This window comes from Haliotis rubra, unplaced genomic scaffold (assembly GCF_003918875.1).
Source record: "Haliotis rubra isolate DU_JTF1 unplaced genomic scaffold, ASM391887v1 Scf101, whole genome shotgun sequence".
NCBI lineage: Eukaryota > Metazoa > Mollusca > Gastropoda > Lepetellida > Haliotidae > Haliotis > Haliotis rubra.
The window spans coordinates 166,531-191,375 of NW_025764904.1; the positions used below are offsets into that span (position 1 = coordinate 166,531).

General features: G+C 40.0%; 1 protein-coding gene across 1 annotated transcript in view; it reads right to left on the minus strand.

Annotated features, from left to right (window-relative positions):
* LOC124268419 (protein unc-93 homolog A-like) overlaps positions 1 to 24,845 on the minus strand; it is a 100,170-nt gene that overhangs the window by 64,394 nt on the left and 10,931 nt on the right. Inside the window, exon 2 of the mRNA XM_046703387.1 lies at positions 14,505 to 16,019. Coding sequence (XP_046559343.1) covers positions 14,505 to 15,647 — 1,143 coding nt within the window. The 5' untranslated portion in view covers positions 15,648 to 16,019. The remainder of the gene's footprint in view (positions 1 to 14,504; positions 16,020 to 24,845) is intronic.

Consider the following 24,845-nt stretch of genomic DNA (forward strand, 5'->3'; position numbering starts at 1 on the left):
GCTGCAAGTGGCTGAATATAACCGTGACGTGGTTGGAACACTGCTTCGAGTGGCTGAATATAACCGTGACGTGGTTGGAGCACTGCTTCAAGTGGCTGAATATAACCGTGACGTGGTTGGAACACTGCTTCGAGTGGCTGAATATAGCCGTGACATGGCTGGAGCATTGCTTCGAGCGGCTGAACAAAGCCGTGACACGGCTGGACATTGCTTCAAGTGACTGAATATAACCGTGACGTGGTTGGAACACTGCTTCGAGTGGCTGAATATAGCCGTGACATGGCTGGAACATTGCTTGAAGTGGCTGAATATAGCCGTGCAACGGGGTGGAACACTGGCGTGGCCGACCTTTGCTGTAGCAGCAGAAAATAGTGTGGACGTGGCTGGAATCTTGCTGCATATTGTTGCATATTATTTAAACATTGCCGCAAGCAGCTGAAAATAATCTGGATTATTTTTGCAAGTATCGTCAACCATTCTCACTCACTCACAATAGACTGTACACAATTCTATAAGTACAACTATTACTACCGTTACGTCTAATCTGAACCCTCAATTTCATCTAAAAACGACAAAACGAATGTCTGGACACAAACTATACCCTAAATATTTCACTTTTCGAACAATCTGACAGATCGTATATCAGAGAGAAAAAGAGAGAAAAACTAAAATAATCAAGTCCATCTTTATTTCAGTCCTGCATCCTACTGCCATTCAAACCTGTTACCGAAACCTGTAGTCGTGGTGCCAAGTCAAAAACTAATTCTGGTCTAGCAGATCACGTATCAGGTTTTAGAGAGAGAAGACCCGTGCTGTTTTTCGTTTTGAATACATGTCAGCCTGTCAAACTGGAGATCGGGTGACACTTCGACAGTTCAACTTTCTTTATACTACGGAAGACAATAGGAACGTGGTGGTCTTGTTTTACTTGAAGACATATATTGTCTGCTTTCATGATGAGGCACATGTTACTACAGCTTACATTAATCACCAAAGCTCAAAAACATCCAAGGCCAAAGTAATAAGGTTTTACGGAAGAAAAACTCTAAAATCAATAGTAATTTTGCTTTTGCATAGATTGATGTAATATTAATGTCTGCCATTAGGACATATCGAAAACCTTGGATTCTTATAAATCAATATTGATCAGGTAAACATAATCAATTCCTATGTATATTACGCGGTCTAATCTTCCATTTTATCTTCAATCAGTTGGTGATGCTTTGATATTTACCATGGGAATGTCAATGTGGAGGTGGACGGGGAATAAGCTCTTTGGGAAAAAGGACAATAGCAGGAAACACCGTAGCCTGTCTCACAGTCCCTGAACCACATTATTTTCCCTAATGCCAAGCTCTCTCTGCAGTGCTAAAGCCCTAAATAAAGCAAGTCTAGATTTCCTCAGGTTCAGGATCTCTGGTCTCCCTGGGGCTCCTTTTCAATATAAATGGGCTTGTTTTTTACTATCAAAATTATATATATTCAGAGACTAAGCATTAGTCTAGAAACACCGTTGCGGAACTCTTAAAGATCCGGGTTAGAATTGGTCTTCAGCAGCCAATGCTTGTTGTAAGAGGTGACTAACGGGATCGGGTGGTCAGACTTGCTGACTTGGTTGACACATGTCATTGTATCCATTTTGTGCAGATCGATGCTCATGCTGTTGATCATTGGATTCGATTATCCAGACTCGACTATTCACAAACCGCCCCCATATGGCTGAGATATTACTGAGTAACACAAATATAAAACTTAAAGGCATAAGCATTTGGAGGAACTGTCCATTGCAAAAGCAGTCGCGGTTGTTGCAATGGATTTCAGACGTACAGAAGCGTTAAAATGGACTGACTGACTGAGTTTGGTTTTACGCCGCTTTTAGCAATATTCCAGCAACATCACGGCTGGGGACACCAGAAATGGGCTTCACACATTGTGCCCATGTGGGGATTCGAACCCGGGTCTTCGGCGTGACGAGCCAACGCTTTAACCATTAGGCTACCCCACTGCCCCCGTTAAAATGGAGCTGGCAGAAGTTACAGATAGTTTCTCTCCTACATGCCGACAAATCTAATTTGTGAAACTGCTACCTGACGAGCGTTTTCAAGAACGCAATAATAAGCTACTTTCTCTGCCGATTCTCGCTCTCGGGAGACAACAGACAGGCCAGACAAATCACTAAGACAAATGACGCTCTACAGTCGAAATAGATGGACGCCATGCTATTGATTTCTACTGGAGTTTAAACAATATTGTCATAGATCCACAACTGCAAATCATTAAGTGCCTTGAGGGAAAAAGCTAGATTTATACTGTTACCCCATGCTCGACAAGCTCGTAATCAACTCCACGTGGAATTCCTGGTATTGCAACGGGAACTGGCGTAAGGGTATTTAGTGGCTGATGTTATACATCAGGATTATGCTGTATTTTCCATCCAGGGACAACATATGTACCAGTGGTTTGGGAAGGTACGAAGTGGAGGGAGTTAGCCTACGATGTACATGAATGCTAATCCACATCAGTTAAGCCAATACTCAAAGGTGTGTCTCCATATCTGTTACATGTGTATGTCATATGACCTGTAGGACGCAAGATCTAAGACTTACTGTTTTACTTTTATTCTAGTCTGTCTCACAGTCCCTGAACCACATTATTTTCCCTACTGCCCAGCCCTCCCTGCAATGTTAAAGCCGTAAATGAAGCAAGTCTAGATTTCCTCAGGTTCTGAATTTCCCATCTGACTGCGGCTCCTTTTAATTTACATGAGTTTATTTGTTACCAGCAAAATTATATATAATCAGAGACTAAGCGTTATTCTTGTTTTATAGGTGAAGCGTCATTCCTTGGTCGTTGGTGCGGAGGCCATGTCGATCATCATAAAATATAATTATTAGCCTGTCTTATGTTTAGTAGCTGTGTGTAAGTTCCAAAGAAACATTCTATTTGGTGGGGACAGTTACATGACTCGGTCACTGACAATTGGTGATGACACCAGGTGTTCAAACAAGGATATGATGTGATGATGTCTTTTGCCCAGGAACATCTGTTCTGTATCCATGTAGTTGATGTTCTCATTTCTTTGGATAAGCTTTCATATGATGCGTCAATATTGAGGAAATGTTCAGGTGAGCTTCAGAACCTTGAGGCCCATTTCAGTGGTAAACGGGAACACTGACGTGCATACGTTTCTTAAAATACATCCCTTTATTGAATGTAAACAGCGGCGCCAATGGATCTGCAATGGATTCATTAGACTGCTCTCGTCGGTATGAACAGGTCGATCTTATTCAATACCGCGAGCTTGTCACAAGAGCAGATTGACGAATATCGGATGGTTACAATGTGTTGGGCAGGGCGGATGTTCAACTTTTCAATAGTGGAGTAGCCTTGGTGTTAAGCGTTCGAGACCCGGGTTCGATTTCCTACATGGTACAATTAAGCCCATTTCCGCTGTCCCCCGACGTGATATTGTTTGGTTTCTACATTCCTGGCACAACCGACAATCTTCTTTCGACATAGAAGAGTGCCATGCTACTCCTGTTCTAACGACGTTTTATCAACATTTCCTTAAAATTTACAATCTGCTCCATCCTTTGGTGTCTACAGTTCTACGTTTTTACTTACAACCAAGTATGAACCCGTGAAGATCCGGATTAGAGTAGGTCTTCAGCAACCCATGCTTGTCGTAAGAGTCGTATTCGTACTAGGTGAGGGATTGGAACCATCACCTGGGTACGGCTTCTATTTGTTATTTGGGGTCACTGGTGACCACGTCTTAGGTGCTTGAATTCGTTTATCAGAGTTGTGTCCCTTGTATGTCTGAAAATAATCGAGTCTCGACCAGACAATCCAGTGATCAACAACATGCGTCATCGATCTACGCAATTGGGATACGATGACATGTGTCAAACCAACTCAGCGAGCCTGACCACTTGATCCCATCAGTCGCCTCTTTCGACAAGCATGGGTTACTGAAGACCAATTTTAACCCGGGTCTGTAGTGTTCGAAATTTATTTCTGCACATTCGAATTATCGTTCACCATTACCGCTTTTATAATTTGGCCAAGGCAATTTTGATATCCATGCTCGTAGGTTTCACCAAAAGACGTCAAAGACCTGCGTCACGTGGGGCTCAATTTCCACTCTAAGCAGCAACACTGTGACATAACTGAAATACCGGTCTCACTCGCGAGTTAATTTGTCAACAGCTTGGTGATTAAAGCCTGTGTTCACACGTCAGACCAAACCGTAACAATGCACGGCTATTTCCAAGATGGCTGACCTGCCCAGAACGACGTAAGACCTCGTGGTTCAAGAAGACCTCGCTGTAATCTCTCGGTCAGTCATCTAACGACCTACCGATGAAAGGTTAGCTGCTCATTATAAGATTACTATACATTTACATTAGCCACAGTGTTGATTATCGAATGAAATTACGGCACATGCGCGTTGCCCTGGTTACCGTGAGGTGGTAAACAAGATTAGAGGACAGCCGATCATTCATTAGAAAACCCGTTGTTGCATTAGCGGCTCTGACAAAACAAAGGAAGAGAAAAAGACTAAACTAAACAGTATTTTTTTCTAAGATTATCCAAGTCCTAATGTCAGCGTGTTTGATTATTCGGAGAGTTCACGCTAGCAGAACAACAAAGTAGATGCTGGTTTTCTTTTTCTGTTCCAGCTGCTGCGAAAACATGCATCCGAGGCTGGTTTTCTAGCTTTACTATTTCAAATGGATCAAAGCTATTACATTGACCTCGATGTGACTGCATTTTTGCACAGGAAGGATTATGTTTGGCGTAATGGAGGAGAAAAAGCAGTCTTAAGTCACTGCTACAGCTCCCTCCCAACAATCTATATGTTTTTCAACTGAAAAAGTATAGCATTAAGAACCGGACAATTGGCCAAAAACGTAGAAGCGAAATTCTGAGAAAGTATGATCTCGAATGGTTTATTTCCGAAACACATTAACAATACAAAGTTATTAGATAGTTTAGCGGGATTTATGACTACGAAACCATTAGATGTTTGACATTTAAAGCAAAGAAAGGATAAATCGGCTCTGGCATTATACTGAAGTTATAAAATATTTCAAATCGACAAGAGACACAGTTCTGCTGTAAAAATAGCCCTTCATAAAGATATAACGAATATTTAATCATGGCGCATATGGTTTTCGTGACAACTTTCTATTACTAAGAGGATGTTTGCGAAACACCATCGTCTATCTAATTAGTTCTCAGGGGAATTGCTTACTTAAAGCACGTCACTGAAATCATTCAGAGAAGTCGTGTTTTCTCAAACTTGTGTGATTATAATCACTTTTGCCTCTTTTACCTCTTCTATGGTTGTTATGGAAACAATATTGTGGAAATAATGACCCATAAAAACGAGCGGCAGAACATAATTTCACTATGCACGGAGACGACGAGATAATGTGTTTTGAGAAACGCCTGTGGTCGTTTTATACGAAAATAGATGAGCATTATTCTCACAAAATAGTCTCTATGATAACATTAAGGACTCTAGGAGGGAGGTTTCTGGAATGGTCACGCGATCCATCAATCAAGACCGCCGTTGCTATCAAAATGTACAAAATCAATCCAGAATATCACATCGGTAGATTTGACATGCAAGGAAACGTTTTTCACGTTTAATCTCTAAAACATTTGTCAAATGTTCATGGTGCATTGGTATCCTTTGGTTCGCGATCCAAGAGGGAGAAATATGCCTAAACCATGCTATGAACGTTCAAATTTTAGCTTGACGCCTAAAGCATGTCCATTTCTCGTTTGGATTGGAAAGCTCCAGAAAGCTCCGCGCACAGAGATACCTTGCTGGATCCAGTACAACCAAACCCAGGCTCAGTGATTGACCAAGTACGAATGTCTTTGTTGGTCGACTTGACTCTCTTCCGGAAAACGCATACTCGGCTGATGTTGGCTGGCTGGTTGGTTGTTGATTAACGCCACACTCAGCAATATTCCAGCTATATGGGGGCGGTCTGTAAATAATCGAGTCTGGACAGACAATCCAGTGATCAAGATCCTGGGCATCCATCTACCTAATAGGGATACGATGACATGTGTCAACCAAGTCAGCGAGCCAGACCACCCGATTCAGTAAGTTGCTTCTTACGACAAGCATGGGTTACTGAAGTTCAGTTCTAACCAGGATCTTCACGGATATTTTTTTTCCCTTATTCACAGAGAGTATTACAGATAAGTGGAATGAATACAGATAAGTGGAATGGATTCTCACACACTAAAACATTTGCTTGAATGAAAAATTGAAAAGATATTTTTGTTTGTTGGGTGTTTAACGCCGCAATCAGCAATATTCCAGCTGAAGTGAAACCTGCCAACACCGGCACCTGTCTAATCCGGCAAACTGTCTAAACCGGCATAAAAAATTGTTCCCGCAATTTTACAACGATATTAAATGGCAGCCATGTTGGAAATCGATCGTCACTGTTTAATCATGCACCCTGTCTAAACAGGCATTTTATTTCGGTCCCGTGGGGTGCCGGTTTAGACAGGTTTCACTGTATATGACGGCGGTTTCTAAATAATCGAGTCTGGACAATTCAGTGATCAACATCATGAACATCAATCAACGCAATTTGAATAAAAAGGAAAAGAAATAAATGAATTAAGTTTAATTTGCTCTAAACACTGTACACACGGAGATCCCAGTATTCAAAATTAAGAACATCTACAATATGTTATCAAAGGGGCATTTGTCACTGAATGTGGTTACTATTGATAAAGACATTCCACTTCACACAACAAACGTTTTAACGCCACCAGTAAGGTAAGACATGCCCACACTTTTTGTGAACACCTGGTGTCATTACTGATTTGCTGTCATCCATAATTACAATTTCAAAAGATAGATTTTCGGCCAAGTGAACATATTGTCAGTAGATAATTGAGACTGACGTTAAAGTGTTGTATTCACCAATATTTTTAGTTTCCTGACAATTGGTCCAAACGGAGCAGATGTCATCGGAAGCATCATGACTTGACTTTCAACAGAAATCAGACATTCTTGCCCCTTGTTGTCCTGATTCACTTTGCACATAACATTTCTGATCGGGTGGGTAGAATCAGAACAGGGTAGGGTAGAATCAGAACACAGGTGGGTAGAATCAGAACAAGAACGTTCAGAAGATATACTTGATCTTCAGGTTTACGCGATCTTCTGATCTTCAAAACTCTCAAACGCATTGGCTAACCCAATTACAAGTCACTTGCCATGATGAATATTCAGAGTGACAATCAAGTGTACACAAGGGGACTGTTTTTTCAATAGTTACCCTTAACTCCATGTTGAGCAATAGCCTAGTAATTCAAGCATTAGTGTCTAAATGTCATATCGTGTGGGGAAACCGAGCAGGCCATTTCTACGAAGTTTTCAAAGACCGTTAGACCATTGCTCACAACATGCTTGATTAAGGTCCGGGTTAGACTTGATCTTCAGTAACCCATGCTTGTCATAAAAGGCGACTAACGGGTTAGGGTGGTCAGGCTAGCTGACTTGGTTGTAGCATGTCATCGTATACAAATTGTGAAGATCGATGCTCCTAATGCCAATCACTGAATTGCATGCCCCAGACTCGACAACTTACCGCCGTCATCGAGATCTTAAATTCCGGAGTGCGGCGTTAAACATCAAACAGGAAATAAAGTGACGGCAGCTGGTAAATTATCGAGTTTGAACCAGACAATCTACAGATACATAAAAATGGCAACAACCCAAACCATCAGGGTACGATGACGTGCACGTCACCGAGACTGACTGAAGGATCCATCAGGTGGCCTCTTACGACATTCACGATCACTAATCCCAACGGTCTCGCGTCATATCATGATATTGTAACTGCTTTCACAGGCATAGTCTCAAAATATAATATGAACATAGTGCCCTTATCTTAAATTCTTTACGTTTACGTCTTGCAATATTACACGATACTGTATGCAAGTTAAAGTCGTTTCACCCCAAAATACTAACTTTAGGTGAAAATAATGAGAAGCAAACATGAACAGCCCTCGGTCATATGCCCCGCGCATCCTCATCTGAATTCATATCGCACCACTTTACTCAAGCTGATCGTCCTCAATGTTCTCTGATCCTTCTTGGAGCCAAGGGGCTGACCAACGACCATTAAAAACTCGACCATCGATTCGTAACCTCTGGAATTGAATTCTTCAACCAACACCGGTTACGTGCGCATGTGAAAAGCATCTTGGCCAATTTTCCAAACCGAGAGCACGGGCTGACACAGTAATTACGGTTCTCCAAGACTTCCAGGAACCTGGAACTAAAACTCTCCAGGGAAATTTGATAAAGGTTTTCGGGCGCTAATTTCTTCTGTTAAGTGTCAATCCCAGGGAAACCTTGGCATTGACCGCCTGCTTGGCTGAATGCAGGGTTACCAAAATCGGTTTTAGCTTTAAATGTACGCATCGTTTCGAATAGAATTGTTAAGAAATAGAAGAAGCACATACGTGCCAATGGTGTAGGAATGTAAAGGTCGCATACACCGTGTGTGACCTAGCTACTCTGAATGGTCTGGCGATAACTCTGAATTTCCAGACCTTGGCGTGTATCTTAACGTAGTCAACAGTCAACCCGTTGTTTTGTTCAATTAAAATCGAAAAATATTAAGAACTATTTGTGGAAGCTGCGTTGGCCGAGTGGGCTAGATGGCTGACTTTGTGTGCTGGCGACTACGTGCCTGACTCTGAGGGTGTGGGTTCGAATCCCAACAAAAGTACTAGACTCTGTATTTTAGTGAGAAAGTTTAAACCCAAATACAAAATTAATAGTTTGAACTATTAACTACAGTGACGATATATATACATCATAATTTCATTTCAATTTCGCGTCACGAACAGACACTTGACTAAACCGAATACTATGTACACCACTCACCATTTTCATAAGAACACGCTTCGCAAAACAAAATTGGGTCATACCAAAGTCTCATTCCTAAAACCGTTCAGACTGGAGCATGATCAAACATGGTAATATTCCTTACCCTTGAGGTGGAGAGTTTTTCTCTTATCGAGAACCATTATCCCGCCCTTGAATGAATACGCTGACGTGGTTTGATTAATCCGTTCTGTAGCCATCCATCAGGTCTCGACAGACCAATTTGTTCCTGCGAGACCGCGACAGGTACTAATAGGTTTCTGTAAGAATTACGTTTTAGGTCTCCACTATTTAACCCCAGGCTAGAAAGGAAAATAGCAACGATATGATATTGTGCTGTGTGTACGCAATATTCCTTCTTGAAAAACACTTCCATATTTCCCCAGTATATGGCGTCATTGATCTATGACGGTAGTGGGCACTTTGGCAAAGTAAGCCATGTTTCTGTACAATATTGAACGTATGTGTGGGTTCTGAAAGCGGTCTTTTAATGATGCCTTCTGTTGCCCTGTCTGAAGTCCTGCTATCCTAGATATTTGTGTTTGTGGGTGTGTTTGTTTGTTGTTTAGCGATGTTACAGCTAGGATGTCGGTGTGTAAATACGTGAGTCAGCGCTAGACAATCCAGTGAGCGATATTGTGAACAAAATTTATGTCACAGATCATACATTAATGTTACAGATCATACATTCATGTTACAGATCATACATTCATGTTACAGATCATACATTCATGTTACAGACAGATCATACAGTCATGTTACAGATCATACAGTCATGTTACAGATCATACATTCATGTTACAGACAGATCATACATTCATGTTACAGATCATAGTCATGTTACAGATCATACATTCATGTTACAGATCATACAGTCATGTTACAGATCATACATTCACATGATCATACATTCATGTTACAGACAGATCATACATTCATGTTACAGATCATACAGTCATGTTACAGATCATACAGTCATGTTACAGATCATACAGTCATGTTACAGATCATACATTGACAGATCATACATTCATGTTACAGATCATACAGTCATGTTACAGATCATACAGTCATGTTACAGATCATACATTCATGTTACAGATCATACAGTCATGTTACAGATCATACAGTCATGTTACAGACAGATCATACAGTCATGTTACAGACAGATCATACATTCATGTTACAGATCATACAGTCATGTTACAGATCATACATTCATGTTACAGATCATACAGTCATATTACAGATCATACATTCACAGATCATACATTCATGTTACAGATCATACAGTCATGTTACAGATCATACAGTCATGTTACAGATCATACAGTCATGTTACAGATCATACAGTCATGTTACAGATCATACAGTCATATTACAGATCATACATTCACAGATCATACATTTATGTTACAGATCATACAGTCATGTTACATATCAGATCATACATTCATTACAGATCATACATTCATGTTACAGATCATACAGTCATGTTACAGATCATACAGTCATGTTACAGATCATACAGTCATGTTACAGACAGATCATACATTCATGTTACAGATCATACAGTCATGTTACAGATCATACAGTCATGTTATGTTACAGATCATACAGTCATGTTACAGATCATACAGATCATACATCATGTTACAGATCATACAGTCATGTTACACATCATACATACAGATCACAGATCATACATTCATGTTACAGATCAGATCATACATTCACATTCACAGATCATACAGTCATGTTACAGATCATACAGTCATGTTACATTCATGTTACAGATCATACAGTCACAGATCATACAGTCAGATCATACATTCATGTTACAGATCATACAGTCATTCATGTTATCATGTTACAGATCATACAGTCATGTTACAGATCATACATTCACAGATCAGATCATACATTTTACAGATCATACATTCATGTTACAGATCATACATTCATGTTACAGATCATACATTCATGTTACAGATCATACATTCATGTTACAGATCATACATTCATGTTACAGTCTCTGTCAGCGAAGCTGTGCGGTGAAAACTTCCCTTCGACTCGGCATCTTTTTTTAAACCTATAGCCAAATAAGCACGTGTATATGTAGGTATACATACGTTCGTCATACATAGTTTTGACATATTATAGTTTTAATTGTTTAAAATGTTCAAAAGACGGGCTATAGGCCACCAGCAAACCAAAGCTGTGTCACCGCGTTGTTGATAAAGAGTCTTACGGTACCAAAACACTCTGACTCTTGAAGATCAGGGTTAGAACTGGTCTCCATGTTTGTCGGCTACTAAGGGGATCGGGTAGGCAGGTTCGCTGACTTGGTTGACACATGTCATCGTATCCCAATTGCATAGATCGATGCTCATGTTGTTGATAACTGGATTGTCTGGTCCAGACTCGATTATTTACATACCACCGCCAAAAACTGCAATAATGCTGAATGCAGCGTTAAGCAACAACAAAACCAAACCATTCTGCATGGCACCCCAACAGGATGATTAACTGCATCAGGTTACCTAGTGGGGTGGGTGAGTTTTACGCTGCGTGTAGCAACATTCCATCAATATCACGGCGGGGGACACCAGAAATGAGCTTCAAGTTGTGCTCATGTAGGGAATCGGCGTGATGAGCGAACGCCTTAACTACTGGGCTACCCCACCGCCCCGGAAATATATAATGGAGACTGTTGAGTACGTATACACTCTTTACCCAAACACATTCGGTTTTCATGTGGAGCAAATTAGGATCTATGAGCTACAACATGTAGACGTGGTGAAACGACATGACGAAGAACGTCCATTGCCAAGATCACACCGTAATGATATTAGCCTTCCCTCAGTGGTGAAACGGCCAAGTCGTGATTGAAAAATAACAGATTCGGGTGTGGTTGATATGTGCCTGGCATGGAACACGTTTTCTGGTCTGCGTCAGAACAAACAGGTAACCATTTCCAGAGCAGTTCTGGCACAGTTCGTAGACAACAGTAAACGAGCAGCTCACGCTCCGGAATAAGCAAATCACATAATGGCTTGGTAAAAGACCAATACCGTCGGTGGTTTGAGTATGTTTACGTCATAACTTGATAGAATGGCCATAAACCAAATTCAGTTATTGAAGTGATTTTGATTTGGGTTGTTAAGATTTGTTTTTTTACGCCGCACTATTCCAGGATTATGACGGCTACGGGCTGTCAATAATGGAATTTACCAGACCTGTAAGTGGGTGATATTATGAGCATCGATCAAAATGGCTTGTAGGGGAGGTGAAGTTGGGTTTAACGTCGTGCTTGAGAATATTTCGCTCATATGACGACGTGCATGCGTGTGTATGTGTATGTGCGGCTGCTTGTACTAGCCCAGACTTAAGCTGGTTTTATAGTGCTAGCCCACTGAGATACCATGCCGCAGTGAAGCATGAATACCCCACTCTGACACATTATACTGACTCCGAGCCGACCAGTCCTTGTACCCATTAATGCCGAGCGCCAGGCAGGGACCAACAAGTACTATATTTTAACGTCTTTTGGTATGACGCAGTCGGGAATAGAACCCGCAACTTTCCGCTCTCCGGGTGGACGCTCTAACCACTACACCACGGAGGCGGTCGAAAATGTTAAAGGTACTATTGAAAACTAGTCTTTCTTGCGTTTACACTGACGTGTTGGAGAGTACAAAAATCGAAAAATGTGTGAAGTGGAAGACACTTCCTCCAAGAGAAAATGTAACATTGAGCAAGGCAGTGACCCGGCGTGTATTTTGTGCATGGATAGTTTTAACACATATTATAAGTGTGTTGTACACTTTCTTAGTAAAGTAGAGATTCTAGTACTTTTTGTTGGGCTGAGTCCCATCCGGGATTCGAACCCAGACCCTCAAAGTCAGGCACCTAATCGCCTGGGCTTAGATTTTCGAAGCTCTCTTAGCGTTAAGATAGTTGTAAGTTAGTGTTAATGTATGGCATATACGGTTATCTTGGCGCTAAGAGAGCATCGAGAATCTAGGCCCAGCACACAAAGTCAGCCGTCTAACCCACTCAGCCTGCGCTGCTTTCACAAGGCCACGAAGGGATATTTTTTGTTGTAGTGTCGAGTGAAAATCGGTTCGGATCCAAAATAGGGGAAAAGTAATACATACACATGTTGACACAGTGTTATAACAGATTATTATCGACAACGTTTAATTGTCACTAATAGCTGGAATAATGCTATATAATGGCAGCTGAAATAATGGCATAATGCCAAATAGCTGGAATAGTGTTATATAATGCCACATAGCTGGAATAATGCCATATAACTGGAATAATGCTATATAATGCCATATAGCTGAAATAATGCTATATAATGCATATAGCTCAAATAATGTTATATAATGCCATACAGCTGGAATAATGCTATATAATGACATACAGCTGGAATAATGCTATATAATGCATATAACTCAAATAATGTTATATAATGTCATACAGCTGGAATAATGCTATATAATGCCATATAGCTGGAATAATGCTATGTACTGCCATATACATGTAGCTGGAATAATGCTATATAATGCCATATAGCTGGAATAATGCTATATAATGCCATGTAGCTGAAATAATGCAATAAACTGCCATGAAGCTGGAATAATGCTATATAATGCCATACAGCTGGAATAATGCTGGAGTGCGGCGTTAAACAACAAAGAAACCAAACCAAACATTTTCACAAGCTGCCGTCTTGTAGCTGAAATGTTGCTGAGGGCGACGTTAATCAACGTAGAAACAATGAAAAACAACAGCAATTTCTAAACGTTTACGAAATTTGTTATACCATGCAGATCATGTGTGCAAAAAGAGCCCTGGTGCTGCCTTCAATATAAACGCACAATATGGGTAGAGAAAATCCCAAATGGCTACCTGACCTGTATGGGTAAAAGGATGGATGAAATGGTTTTAATAGTCGCCGCGAAATTCAATGACTTCATGTCATCTTGCAACTGACAACCATCTGAAAGCAAGGCTTTGTTGCTCACAAAACAAATGAAAATCGACCAGATTGTTGCAACTTCATGGTGCCGGGGTTCCTCTTTCGTGCTAACGCAGTCAGTATTAGATATTCCCAAAACTAGCCAAGGATGAAACTCGTGTGCAACATACAAGGATCCGGTCCTCCATAAACGTTGAGCGGGACAGTATAAACTCATTTATCCCTAAATGGTGAGTTTTGAAAGAAGTGATGAGGCAGCATCCATTTAATTTCAGTGGGATGGAGGGACGTTTATAATTTATTTTTGTTAATTTTTTAAATATGTCAAATATGAATAGTTAATGGCATGGCGAAAATATAATTAGTTCATTTGGTGAATGATATCCAAACTGATTTTTGTAATAAATAGTGAAAATATATAGATTCATTGATATGCTCACTACATAAACAGATTCTTCGATAAAGCCGGAGCACAAATATAACGTATAATCCCTCCACCCCGACCTCTTACATATAAAGGATGCTCCCAAAAGCATGAAAATATTTTACATGGCCACAAATCATTCAAGAACTCACCTTAGTGAAGTCCCCAAACATGAACCCTTGCTCCAGCCCGACGAACATCACGAGGGGAATAAGCAGCACACATTTTGAATCCTTAAACATCTTCAGTGTCGACAAAAACAGCTCTTTGGACGACAGAGAAAACTCTGGATCCGCATCCTGCTTTCCGACATTGCTTTTATCCACAAGCGCCACAAGAATCACAATTCCCATGATGCCACACCCAAGGTAAATGCTCAGGAGCATGTAACGTGTGGAATCCGGGATCGAACCCTCTAGCCGACTGTAGTCATTGTTGTACGTGCCGTCGGCGGAGTCGTAAATATGACAGTCACGAGCTCCACAAATTTCACTTGTATGCGTGCTGTTGAAGTTGTACTTTTGATACTCAAGGGTAGAGTTGCTTGACAAGACGAAAGCTGAAATCATGTTCCCCCAGATCAAACTGCTTCGGTAAAAGCCGAGGAAAATTCCCATATATTTGTTGATGAACCCGTCTGGTTCAACGATGTTCTCGTGTTGCGCATGCGTCAAGGCCAATGTCGTAATGTATGTCGCTTGCGCACTCCACAAAGGACCCGCAAGAAGACCGAGTCCGATTCCAAGTGGGATAAGGACTTCATGCATAGGATAAAAGTTCGCTGAGAAGTAACCAGTGAACATTACAAAAGCTACGACCATTGTCCATTTCGTCGACATTTTGTTTATGAGCCAAGGGGCAACGAGGCATGACAGAACGGTCGTTCCGTAAACGCAACTAAGGGAGACTACTCCCACTCCACCAGGGTGCAAAGTGCTCTGGAGGCTCTGTAGTGATACAAATGCGGTGAAAATGAACATAAATGCAACACTGAGGGCAAGTATGTTCTTCATGGCTTTTCCGGAAGTCATTTCCTTTACCTTTTTCAGTGTTTGAGCGTCCTTGGGAAGAGCTTGGTAATGCTGTAGGGTATAAGAATGAATAGTGCTCCGCCGTCGATTTTTCTGGTTTTCGTTCCATCCTGCAGGTGGGATCAACATAAGGTCTACAGGGGCGATAACTCTGTCTCTGCCAGAAGGTGTCCTTGACCTTTCACGAGCGGGTGTGGCCCCAGTGCTGTCACGTTGTCCGGCCTTTTCTTTGTCTGGAGCAGACGACAACTGTGTTTTTGCCATAGTGATATGATGTCTTCAAACGTCAGTACTAACAATATACAGTGTCAGTTTTGATATTTATGCATAATCGTTGCGTCTTCCATCACACTTTCAAGCAAATTTGACAACAGAAGAATTAGACGTCAGGTTTTCAAAAATATTATTTCCGGCTCCATTCAACATCCGCATTATATGATAACCACTTCGCAATTCAAAGTCTTAATCGTAAACATTGTCTTGATCGATGCAAAAACACTTCCAATCTTTAGGTCAGTGATAAATCCTCACACGATAGACATGAAATCATTCAATACAACCTCCTCTTCAGACTCCAGTGGAATATAACGTCTTGAATTGTTGATGCACACCACGTGTAGTGAACGACAGTCGTCACTGAAAAAAAAAGGAGACACTTATTAGATTGCAGTTATGCCTTAAGCACGGAGGATGATCTTATAAATGGGTAAGCGAAAGCTAGGATGGAATTTTAAAGAAAAATCAATGCAACTGTCGGTCATTAATAACTCGATACATTCGCTTCGTGTGTGTTATTCTACGTTGTGTTTCTGCGTTGATGGTGCTGTCACAGCTTGCGACATGTACAGCAGTAAAATGTACATTATGCCAGGAGTCAGTATACTCTTTGTTGTGTATTCAACTGCGCAAAGCATAAAAGAACACTCCGCAAGTAATGCTCTACAAGCACCAGTTCTTTGCTATGCCAATGAACAGTGTGTTTCGGTAATAATTTTCTCATAAATAATTTTGTTACTAGATGACACATAGATATTACATTTAAGTATTATCTGCAGAATTAGAAATGAAACTGACTGTCAATATGATAGTTGGGTGGATTTAAAATCCGCTGATCACGAATGGAATGCTGAGAACTGAATGTCGACGTGAACATTGGGTTTCCTCTCGAAACATAAAGATGAAAGTATGTATGGCTGATCAAAGAAAGAAGATAAGTAAGTCATGTTTTACAATCAAAACAAGTATGGTTGATCAAAGAAGAAGATAAGTAAGTCATGTTTATACAATCAAAACAAGTATGGCTGATCAATGATACTAATGTAAGTCACACAGACATTGTACAAGATCTATTTGTTTAATGTCAATAGCCAGTTGGGTAATACCCAATATTATGATAGGGGTGGTAGAACTGGCCGTTATAATTATTGTAGGCGATATGAGGTGTAGGCATATGAGGTGTGGGCGATATGAGGGCAAGCCGGAAACTCGACCACAATTGAAAATTGAATTTTTAGTCTATGCGACGAAAAGACATAGGTATAAATTCGAATATACTCCCATGTACATTAGACGATCACCATTTCAGCGTTAAGGGCGTTGATGGATAATTCATACTCGGTTATTATCTCTGGAAATACCAGTGCTAACATGAGGTTTCAAATCTTCAAAAATCCGTACATGTTATACTTAACAAAACATAAATCTAAACAAAATTCCACATTGAAAATTCAAAATGTTATTGATCATCTGCCTCTCGACGGGTATGAGAAGCTGAGAGGCAGAGTGTCACAATGGCGCAGTGTATGGAGATGATGCCACATGCTTCAATGACAACGGATCGGAATGCTGTGACTTATTAACTAAATCGAGACTGTTCATTCGCAATGCCGAAAGATGCCCTTTTTATTGATCTGCATGAATTAAAATTCCTGAAATTTCCCGTCGCTGCTAAACCATCATCAGATCGCACTTCTCGTTATATACATTTACAAGACATGCTGACAATGTTACACAATTACATAAATAAAGCGACAAAATATTTCTCATAGTCATACGTAATCCATGACAAAAACAGAATTCGTTGTGTGATTTCTTCGGGATTCTCATGGGCATGTGTTTGTGAATTACAATAGAGATATATGACTGTGGTCATGTAATGGCATGCAGGCAAGTGAGATATACTGTTTATGTTTAATAATGACATGTAGGGCATATAACATAATCACTATAAGATAGAGATGACACCAGGTGTTCGCGACAGAGTGAGAATATCAAACACACACACACACCACCAACAACAACCCCAGTTACAAACACACGCAAACAGAACCAACAATACCCTTTCCACATCCATAAGAAATCTCTGTTAAAAGCAGAGTCGATTGTACTATTTTGACTATATCGCGAGTACGCATTTGTAAAACAATTATTAACCTGAAAAAGAATAGTACATAATACACGCCATCAAATGCAATTGATTAAGACAATAAAAATCTACCGAACCCTTTCCACATCCATAAGAAATCTCTGTTAAAGGCAGAGCCGATTGAACTAATCTGAATTCTGAATTCTGATCATGAGTACGCATTTGTTATACAATTATTTGTCTGGAAAAAACATTGCACATAATACACCTCATCAAATGTAATTGTTTCGGACATAATTGTTGGCAATATTGTCAGTCTAGGGAATATGTACCATAAAACATGTTGAATGTTTCGCCGATGCCTTGAATGCTGTAACTGTGTATCTGCATCTTTTTTTGAAAGAGCCGTATGACATGCTCTGAACTGTCCTCAGATATGGAACTCTCCTAATATTCATGTCCCACGTGCTGTGTTTATCGGAAGTCTTATATACAGTTGACAAGTGCGAACACATTAATCCATCGCTTGGAACCGGAAACACCGCCGTCAAGAGGTGGCAATGATATATATGGCTTCAGAACACTGGCTTTACGTATTGTGGTCCTGTGATCGTTGGTGTTGTTGGTGCTCTTGACAATGGTGAGATTGTCTGTCTGATATTTCAACAAAGAGGGTAACAACGGGAATACACGTGTCTCTTCTCTTTCACGAGATGAGTGGTAGGTTTGGTAAACGTCGCTTTGAACAATATTTACTATTTTGTCGATGGCTCGGTTAAAATAATACCCGTTTCCGACGGAGGCCATGCATAGAAATTATGTGTTCAACAATACCACGAAAATAGGTGTCATGTGTATCCAGTGATAATTATACTTGCGTTTTAATGAATGTGACAGTATCCCAGAAAAACAAGTGCTTGTGAACAATATTTGGTCTGGAGACAAAGGTTGGTTGGTTGGGTTGTTGTTTAAAGCAGCACTCAGCAGTATTCCAGCTATGTGACTGTGGTCTGTAAATAATCGAGTCTGGACCAAATAATTCAGTGATCAACATCATGAACATCGATTTACGCAATTGAGATACGATGACATGTGTCAACCAAGTCAGCGAGACTGACCACCCGATCCCGTTAGTCGCCTCTTACGACAACCAGTTCTAACCTGGATCTTCGCGGGTCAGAGGCAAAGGCGTGTCTATTAGATGTGCTACTTTTTGTGTCATTAATATATATAGAAGTATAAATACACAACTTTCCGTGTCTGTAAACGTTAGTCTCTCAACACTCAGCAGAGCTTGTTTTTATTTATTTGATGCCATCCAAGTGTAATGTCCTTATTTGTGCTTTATTTTGTTCTTGTTTGTTGTATTATCTTGTTATTGTTTTGTTTAGTTGTATTATCGTGTTATTTTTTTGTTTAGTTGTATTATCTTGTTATTATTTTGTTTAGTTGTATTATCTTGTTATTGTTTTGTTTAGTTGTATTATCTTGTTATTATTTTGTTTAGTTGTATTATCTTGTTATTGTTTTGTTTAGTTGTATTATATTGTAATTGTTTTGTTTGTTGTATTATCTTGTTATTGTTTTGTTTAGTTGTATTATCTTGTTATTGTTTTGTTTAGTTGTATTATCTTGTTATTGTTTTGTTTAGTTGTATTATATTGTAATTGTTTTGTTTGTTGTATTATCTTGTTATTGTTTTGTTTAGTTGTATTATATTGTTATTGTTTTGTTTAGTTGTATTATCTTGTTATTATTTTGTTTAGTTGTATTGTCTTGTTATTGTTTTGTTTAGTTGTATTATATTGTAATTGTTTTGTTTGTTGTATTATCTTGTTATTGTTTTGTCTAGTTGTATAATCTTGTTATTGTTTTGTTTAGTTGTATTATCTTGCTATTGTTTTGTTCAGTTGTATTATCTTGCTATTGTTTTGTTTAGTTGTATTATCTTGTTATTGTTTTGTTTAGTTGTATTATGTTTGCTTGGTGTTGTTGTTTGGTTTCATTTTCTTATTTTTTATATTTTAAATTAGTATATTTCATTTATTAATCTATTCATTTACTTATTTGTATTGTTTTTCTTTCTTTTTTTGGGTGGGGGTGGGGTGTGTGTGTAAGTTTTTCTCCAACACTAGTTCAATGATCTTGGGTTCGAATTCCAGGTTCTGCCTGAATATGACCATTGTTTGCCAGTAGTTGCCTAGCATGGGTTTATAATTTAGTTTGCCCAGCATGGGTTTATAATTTAGTTTGCCCAGCATGGGTTATAATTTAGTTTGCCCAGCATGGGTTTATAATTTAGTTTGCTCAGCATGGGTTTATAATTTAGTTTGCTCAGCATGGGTTATAATTTAGTTTGCCCAGCATGGGTTTATAATTTAGTTTGCCCAGCATGGGTTATAATTTAGTTTGCCCAGTTTATAATTTAGTTTGCCCAGCATGGGTTATAATTTAGTTTGCCCAGCAGTTTGCCCAGCATGGGTTTATAATTTAGTTTGCCCAGCATGGGTTTATAATTTAGTTTGCCCAGCATGGGTTATAATTTAGTTTGCCCAGCATGGGTTTATAATTTAGTTTGCCCAGCATGGTTTTATAATTTAGTTTGCCCAGCATGGGTTTATAATTTAGTTTGCCCAGCATGGGTTATAATTTAGTTTGCCCAGCATGGGTTTATAATTTAGTTTGCTCAGCATGGGTTATAATTTAGTTTGCCCAGCATGGGTTTATAATCTAGTTTGCCCATGGGTTTATAATCTGGTTTGCCCAGCATGGGTTATAATTTAGTTTGCCCAGCATGGTTTAATAACTTAGTTTGCCCAGCATGGGTTTATAATTTAGGCATGGGTTATAATAGTTTGCCCAGCATGGGTTATAATTTAGTTTGCCCAGCATGGGTTTATAATTTATTTGCCCAGCATGGGTTATAATTTAGTTTGCCCAGCATGGGTTTATAATTTAGTTTGCCCAGCATGGGTTATAATTTAGTTTGCCCAGCATGGGTTTATAATTTAGTTTGCCCAGCATGGGTTATAATTTAGTTTGCCCAGCATGGGTTTATAATTTAGTTTGCCCAGCATGGGTTATAATTTAGTTTGCCCAACATGGGTTTATAATTTAGTTTGCCCAGCATGGGTTTATAATTTAGTTTGCCCAGCATGGGTTTATAATTTAGTTTAGTTTGCCCAGCATGGGTTTATAATTTAGTTTGCCCAGCATGGGTTTATAATTTAGTTTGCCCAGCATGGGTTTATAATTTAGTTTGCCCAGCATGGGTTATAATTTAGTTTGCCCAGCATGGGTTTATAATTTAGTTTGCCCAGCATGGGTTATAGTTTAGTTTGCCCAGCATGGGTTTATAATTTAGTTTGCCCATTAGGATTTATATATTTGTTTACCCAGCATGGGTTTATATATTTGTTTACCCAGCATGGGTTTATATATTTGTTTACCCAGCGTGGGTTTATAATTTAGTTTGCCCAGCATGGATTTATATATTTGTTTGCTCACATTTCTTCGAGCTTTCTTCCTCTAACCATGAGATATATTTGAAATTCTGTTCAAAGAGGGTTAAACCAAACTCACTCGCTAATCATCATGAAAGAGCTAAATTGAGCTCCTCACATCACGTCGCCGCCATAACGCAACTATTAGCTGTCTATTATCTGAGAGAGCTGATCTTTACCGAAAACCTTGGTATCTCCAACCCTCTCTCTTGAGTTGAGTCAGGGTACCTTGGCATTTCCATTAAACCCGGGCCCATCGGAACCAAATCTGATGAAATTACTTGATAAAACATAATATGACTATTTCTAGCCTTTGGCAACAGACTGTCCTGATATATCGGGATCCATGATATTCCTGACACATTATAAATCCTCCACCTATTGCAATTGCGTGGGTGTTTATCGCGTAACGCACATCGACGTCAGTCACTAATAACGCCATTTTTTCATGCTTGTTTCGACTGACGGTCCTTGTGAGGAGTTTAATGTTTTACTACTTTTGATATGTCTTTCTTGACGTATATATTGGAGTGTTTTGTTCACTTATAATGAAGATGTGACATCGACGACTGTCAAAAGGCCAGCTAATAGGTTCCACTACACTAAATCAGAATCACATGCTCCCTGAGCGAGCACCAACTGAAGAGACAGAGACATGTGACAGCTGTGATTGGATGAAATATATAGTGTAAGATGTATATGTTTTTTAAAAGCACATCCATCCAGTAATTAAAACTGACCACAATTTTAAGTATTTAGTGCTGTCATTTTTATCACCATGACTTATGCTTATTGTGTGTACAGATATTTTCCAGTGGGTGACATTTGGTGCGGAACTGGAGTTGATGTCTTCCGCTTCCTGTGCTCGAAAAAGAGCCGGACAATTTTGCCAGAAATTGTGTTTTATTGTAGTTTAAAGGTCAGACTGTACCCATGTGTACATGGAATGGCTGTTGATAGCCTGGATGATTTAAAAAAAATATAAGGTTACTATAGAAGTCTATGAGAAAACATTTGGTGTTCTGTGATCTAAAGACTGATAGCTCTGCGTGACTGACGTCAACCAAAACATATTTGCTGCTTTTATCTATGTGAACGCAATAAGCTGCCATTGTTTGTCTTTGTCCATTTCATACTGGTTAAGCAATATTGCAACACACACACACACACACACACACACACACATCGTAATGAAACATATGTGTATGTGTAAGTGTAAGTGTGTATTTCAGTATTGTACATGTGAAGAGGTGACTTCATCAGGTGCATGAGTAAAAAATGTACAAAAGAGTCCAGATATTGAGTAAGAGGGAGAGAGCGTGAGAGTGTGCGAGGGAGGGAGAGAGGAGGAAAGAGAGAGAGAGAGGAGGGAGATAGAGAGAGAGGAGGTGAGTTTTGTGGTGGAGGGATTGAGGGTATCTGTGAGTATTTTCGATGACCAAGTTGACGCAAATTGCTGTGTAATGCTAACTAGTACTGACATGATCAACACTCCTTTACAAGAAAACTGTTAAACAGTACCAGAGAGAGAGAGAGGAGAGAGAGAGAGAGAGAGAGAGAGAGAGAGAGAGAGAGAGAGAGAGAGAGAGAGAGAGAGAGAGAGAGAGAGAGAGAGATTCTTATATTCTGCAGTCTTATTGTTATCGAGTCTGAACCAGACAATCCAGTAATTGACATCGTGATTATCGATCAACGCAATTTGGATTACCAGGACATCCATCAGCCCAGTCAACGAGTCTGACACGGGATCTCGTTAGACCTCTTGCCACAATATGGGGTTGTGCAGATCTACTGTGTGCAACGTGTATGTATTTCACAAACACCTCGTACCCGTAACACACCCATCTTTATCCTTGCATCTGTGGAATGTGGTAACAGACTTGACAAAGTCTCCGCTTAAAACGGTTTTACATTGTTTGTTTGTTGTTTAACGCCGCACTCAACAATAGTCCAGCAACATTGTGGTGCTCTGTAAATACTTCAGTCTGAACCAGACAATCCAGTGACTGATATCATGAGCATCGTTCTGTGCAGTTGGGATACGATGTGTCAACCATGTCACCGAACCTAAGCACCCGATTCCTGGGGTCTTACAAGCCTGGGTTGTTATAGATCAAACGTTCTGCGTTACCATCAATGAAATACATTTAGCAGCGGTAGGGTGGACCTGATTTACCAGCCGAACGGCCATCTTCCTATAGACACCAGTGACCAAATGTCGGGTTTTAGCCGGTGAACAGTTTTACATCCCGTTATGTACAAATCCTTGAATACAATTAATGAATAATTATTTCGAGAAAATATTTCGTTGAGGATGGAAACAACATACTATTCGGATGGTAACCTTATGTTTCCGCTAACATACTATTCGGATGGTAACCTGATGTGTCCGCTAACATACTATTCGGAAGGTAACCTGATGTGTCCGCAAACATACTATTCGGATGGTAACCTGATGTGTCCGCTAACATACTATTCGGATGGTAACCTGATGTGTCCGCTAACATACTATTCGGAAGGTAACCTGATGTGTCCGCTAACATACTATTCGGAAGGTAACCTGATGTGTCCGCAAACATACTATTCGGATGGTAACCTGATGTGTCCGCTAACATACTATTCGGATGGTAACCTGATGTGTCCGCTAACATACTATTCGGATGGTAACCTGATCTGTCTGCTAACATACTATTCGGATGATAACCTGATGTGTCCGCTAACATATTATTCGGAAGGGAACCTGATGTGTCCGCTAACATACTATTCGGAAGGTAACCTGATGTGTCCGCAAACATACTATTCGGATGGTAACCTGATGTGTCCGCTAACATACTATTCGGATGGTAACCTGATGTGTCTGCTAACATACTATTCGGATGGTAACCTGATGTGTCCGCAAACATACTATTCGGATGGTAACCTGATCTGTCTGCTAACATACTATTTGGATGATAACCTGATGTGTCCGCTAACATACTATTCGGAAGGGAACCTGATGTGTCCGCTAACATACTATTCGGATGGTAACCTGATGTGTCCGCAAACATACTATTCGGATGGTAACCTGATGTGTCTGCTAACATACTATTCGGATGGTAACCTGATGTGTCTGCTAACATACTATTCGGAAGGTAACCTGATGTGTCCGCAAACATACTATTCGGATGGTAACCTGATCTGTCTGCTAACATACTATTCGGATGATAACCTGATGTGTCCGCTAACATATTATTCGGAAGGGAACCTGATGTGTCCGCTAACACACTATTCGGATGATAACCTGATGTGTCCGCTAACATACTATTCGGAAGGTAACCTGATGTGTCTGCAAACATACTATTCGGATGGTAACCTGATGTGTCCGCTAACATACTATTCGGATGGTCACCTGATGTGTCCGCTAACATACTATTCGGAAGGGAACCTGATGTGTCCGCTAACACACTATTCGGATGATAACCTGATGTGTCCGCTAACATACTATTCGGAAGGTAACCTGATGTGTCCGCAAACATACTAATCGGATGGTAACCTGATGTGCCCGCTAACATACTATTCGGATGGTAACCTGATGTGTCCGCTAACATACTATTC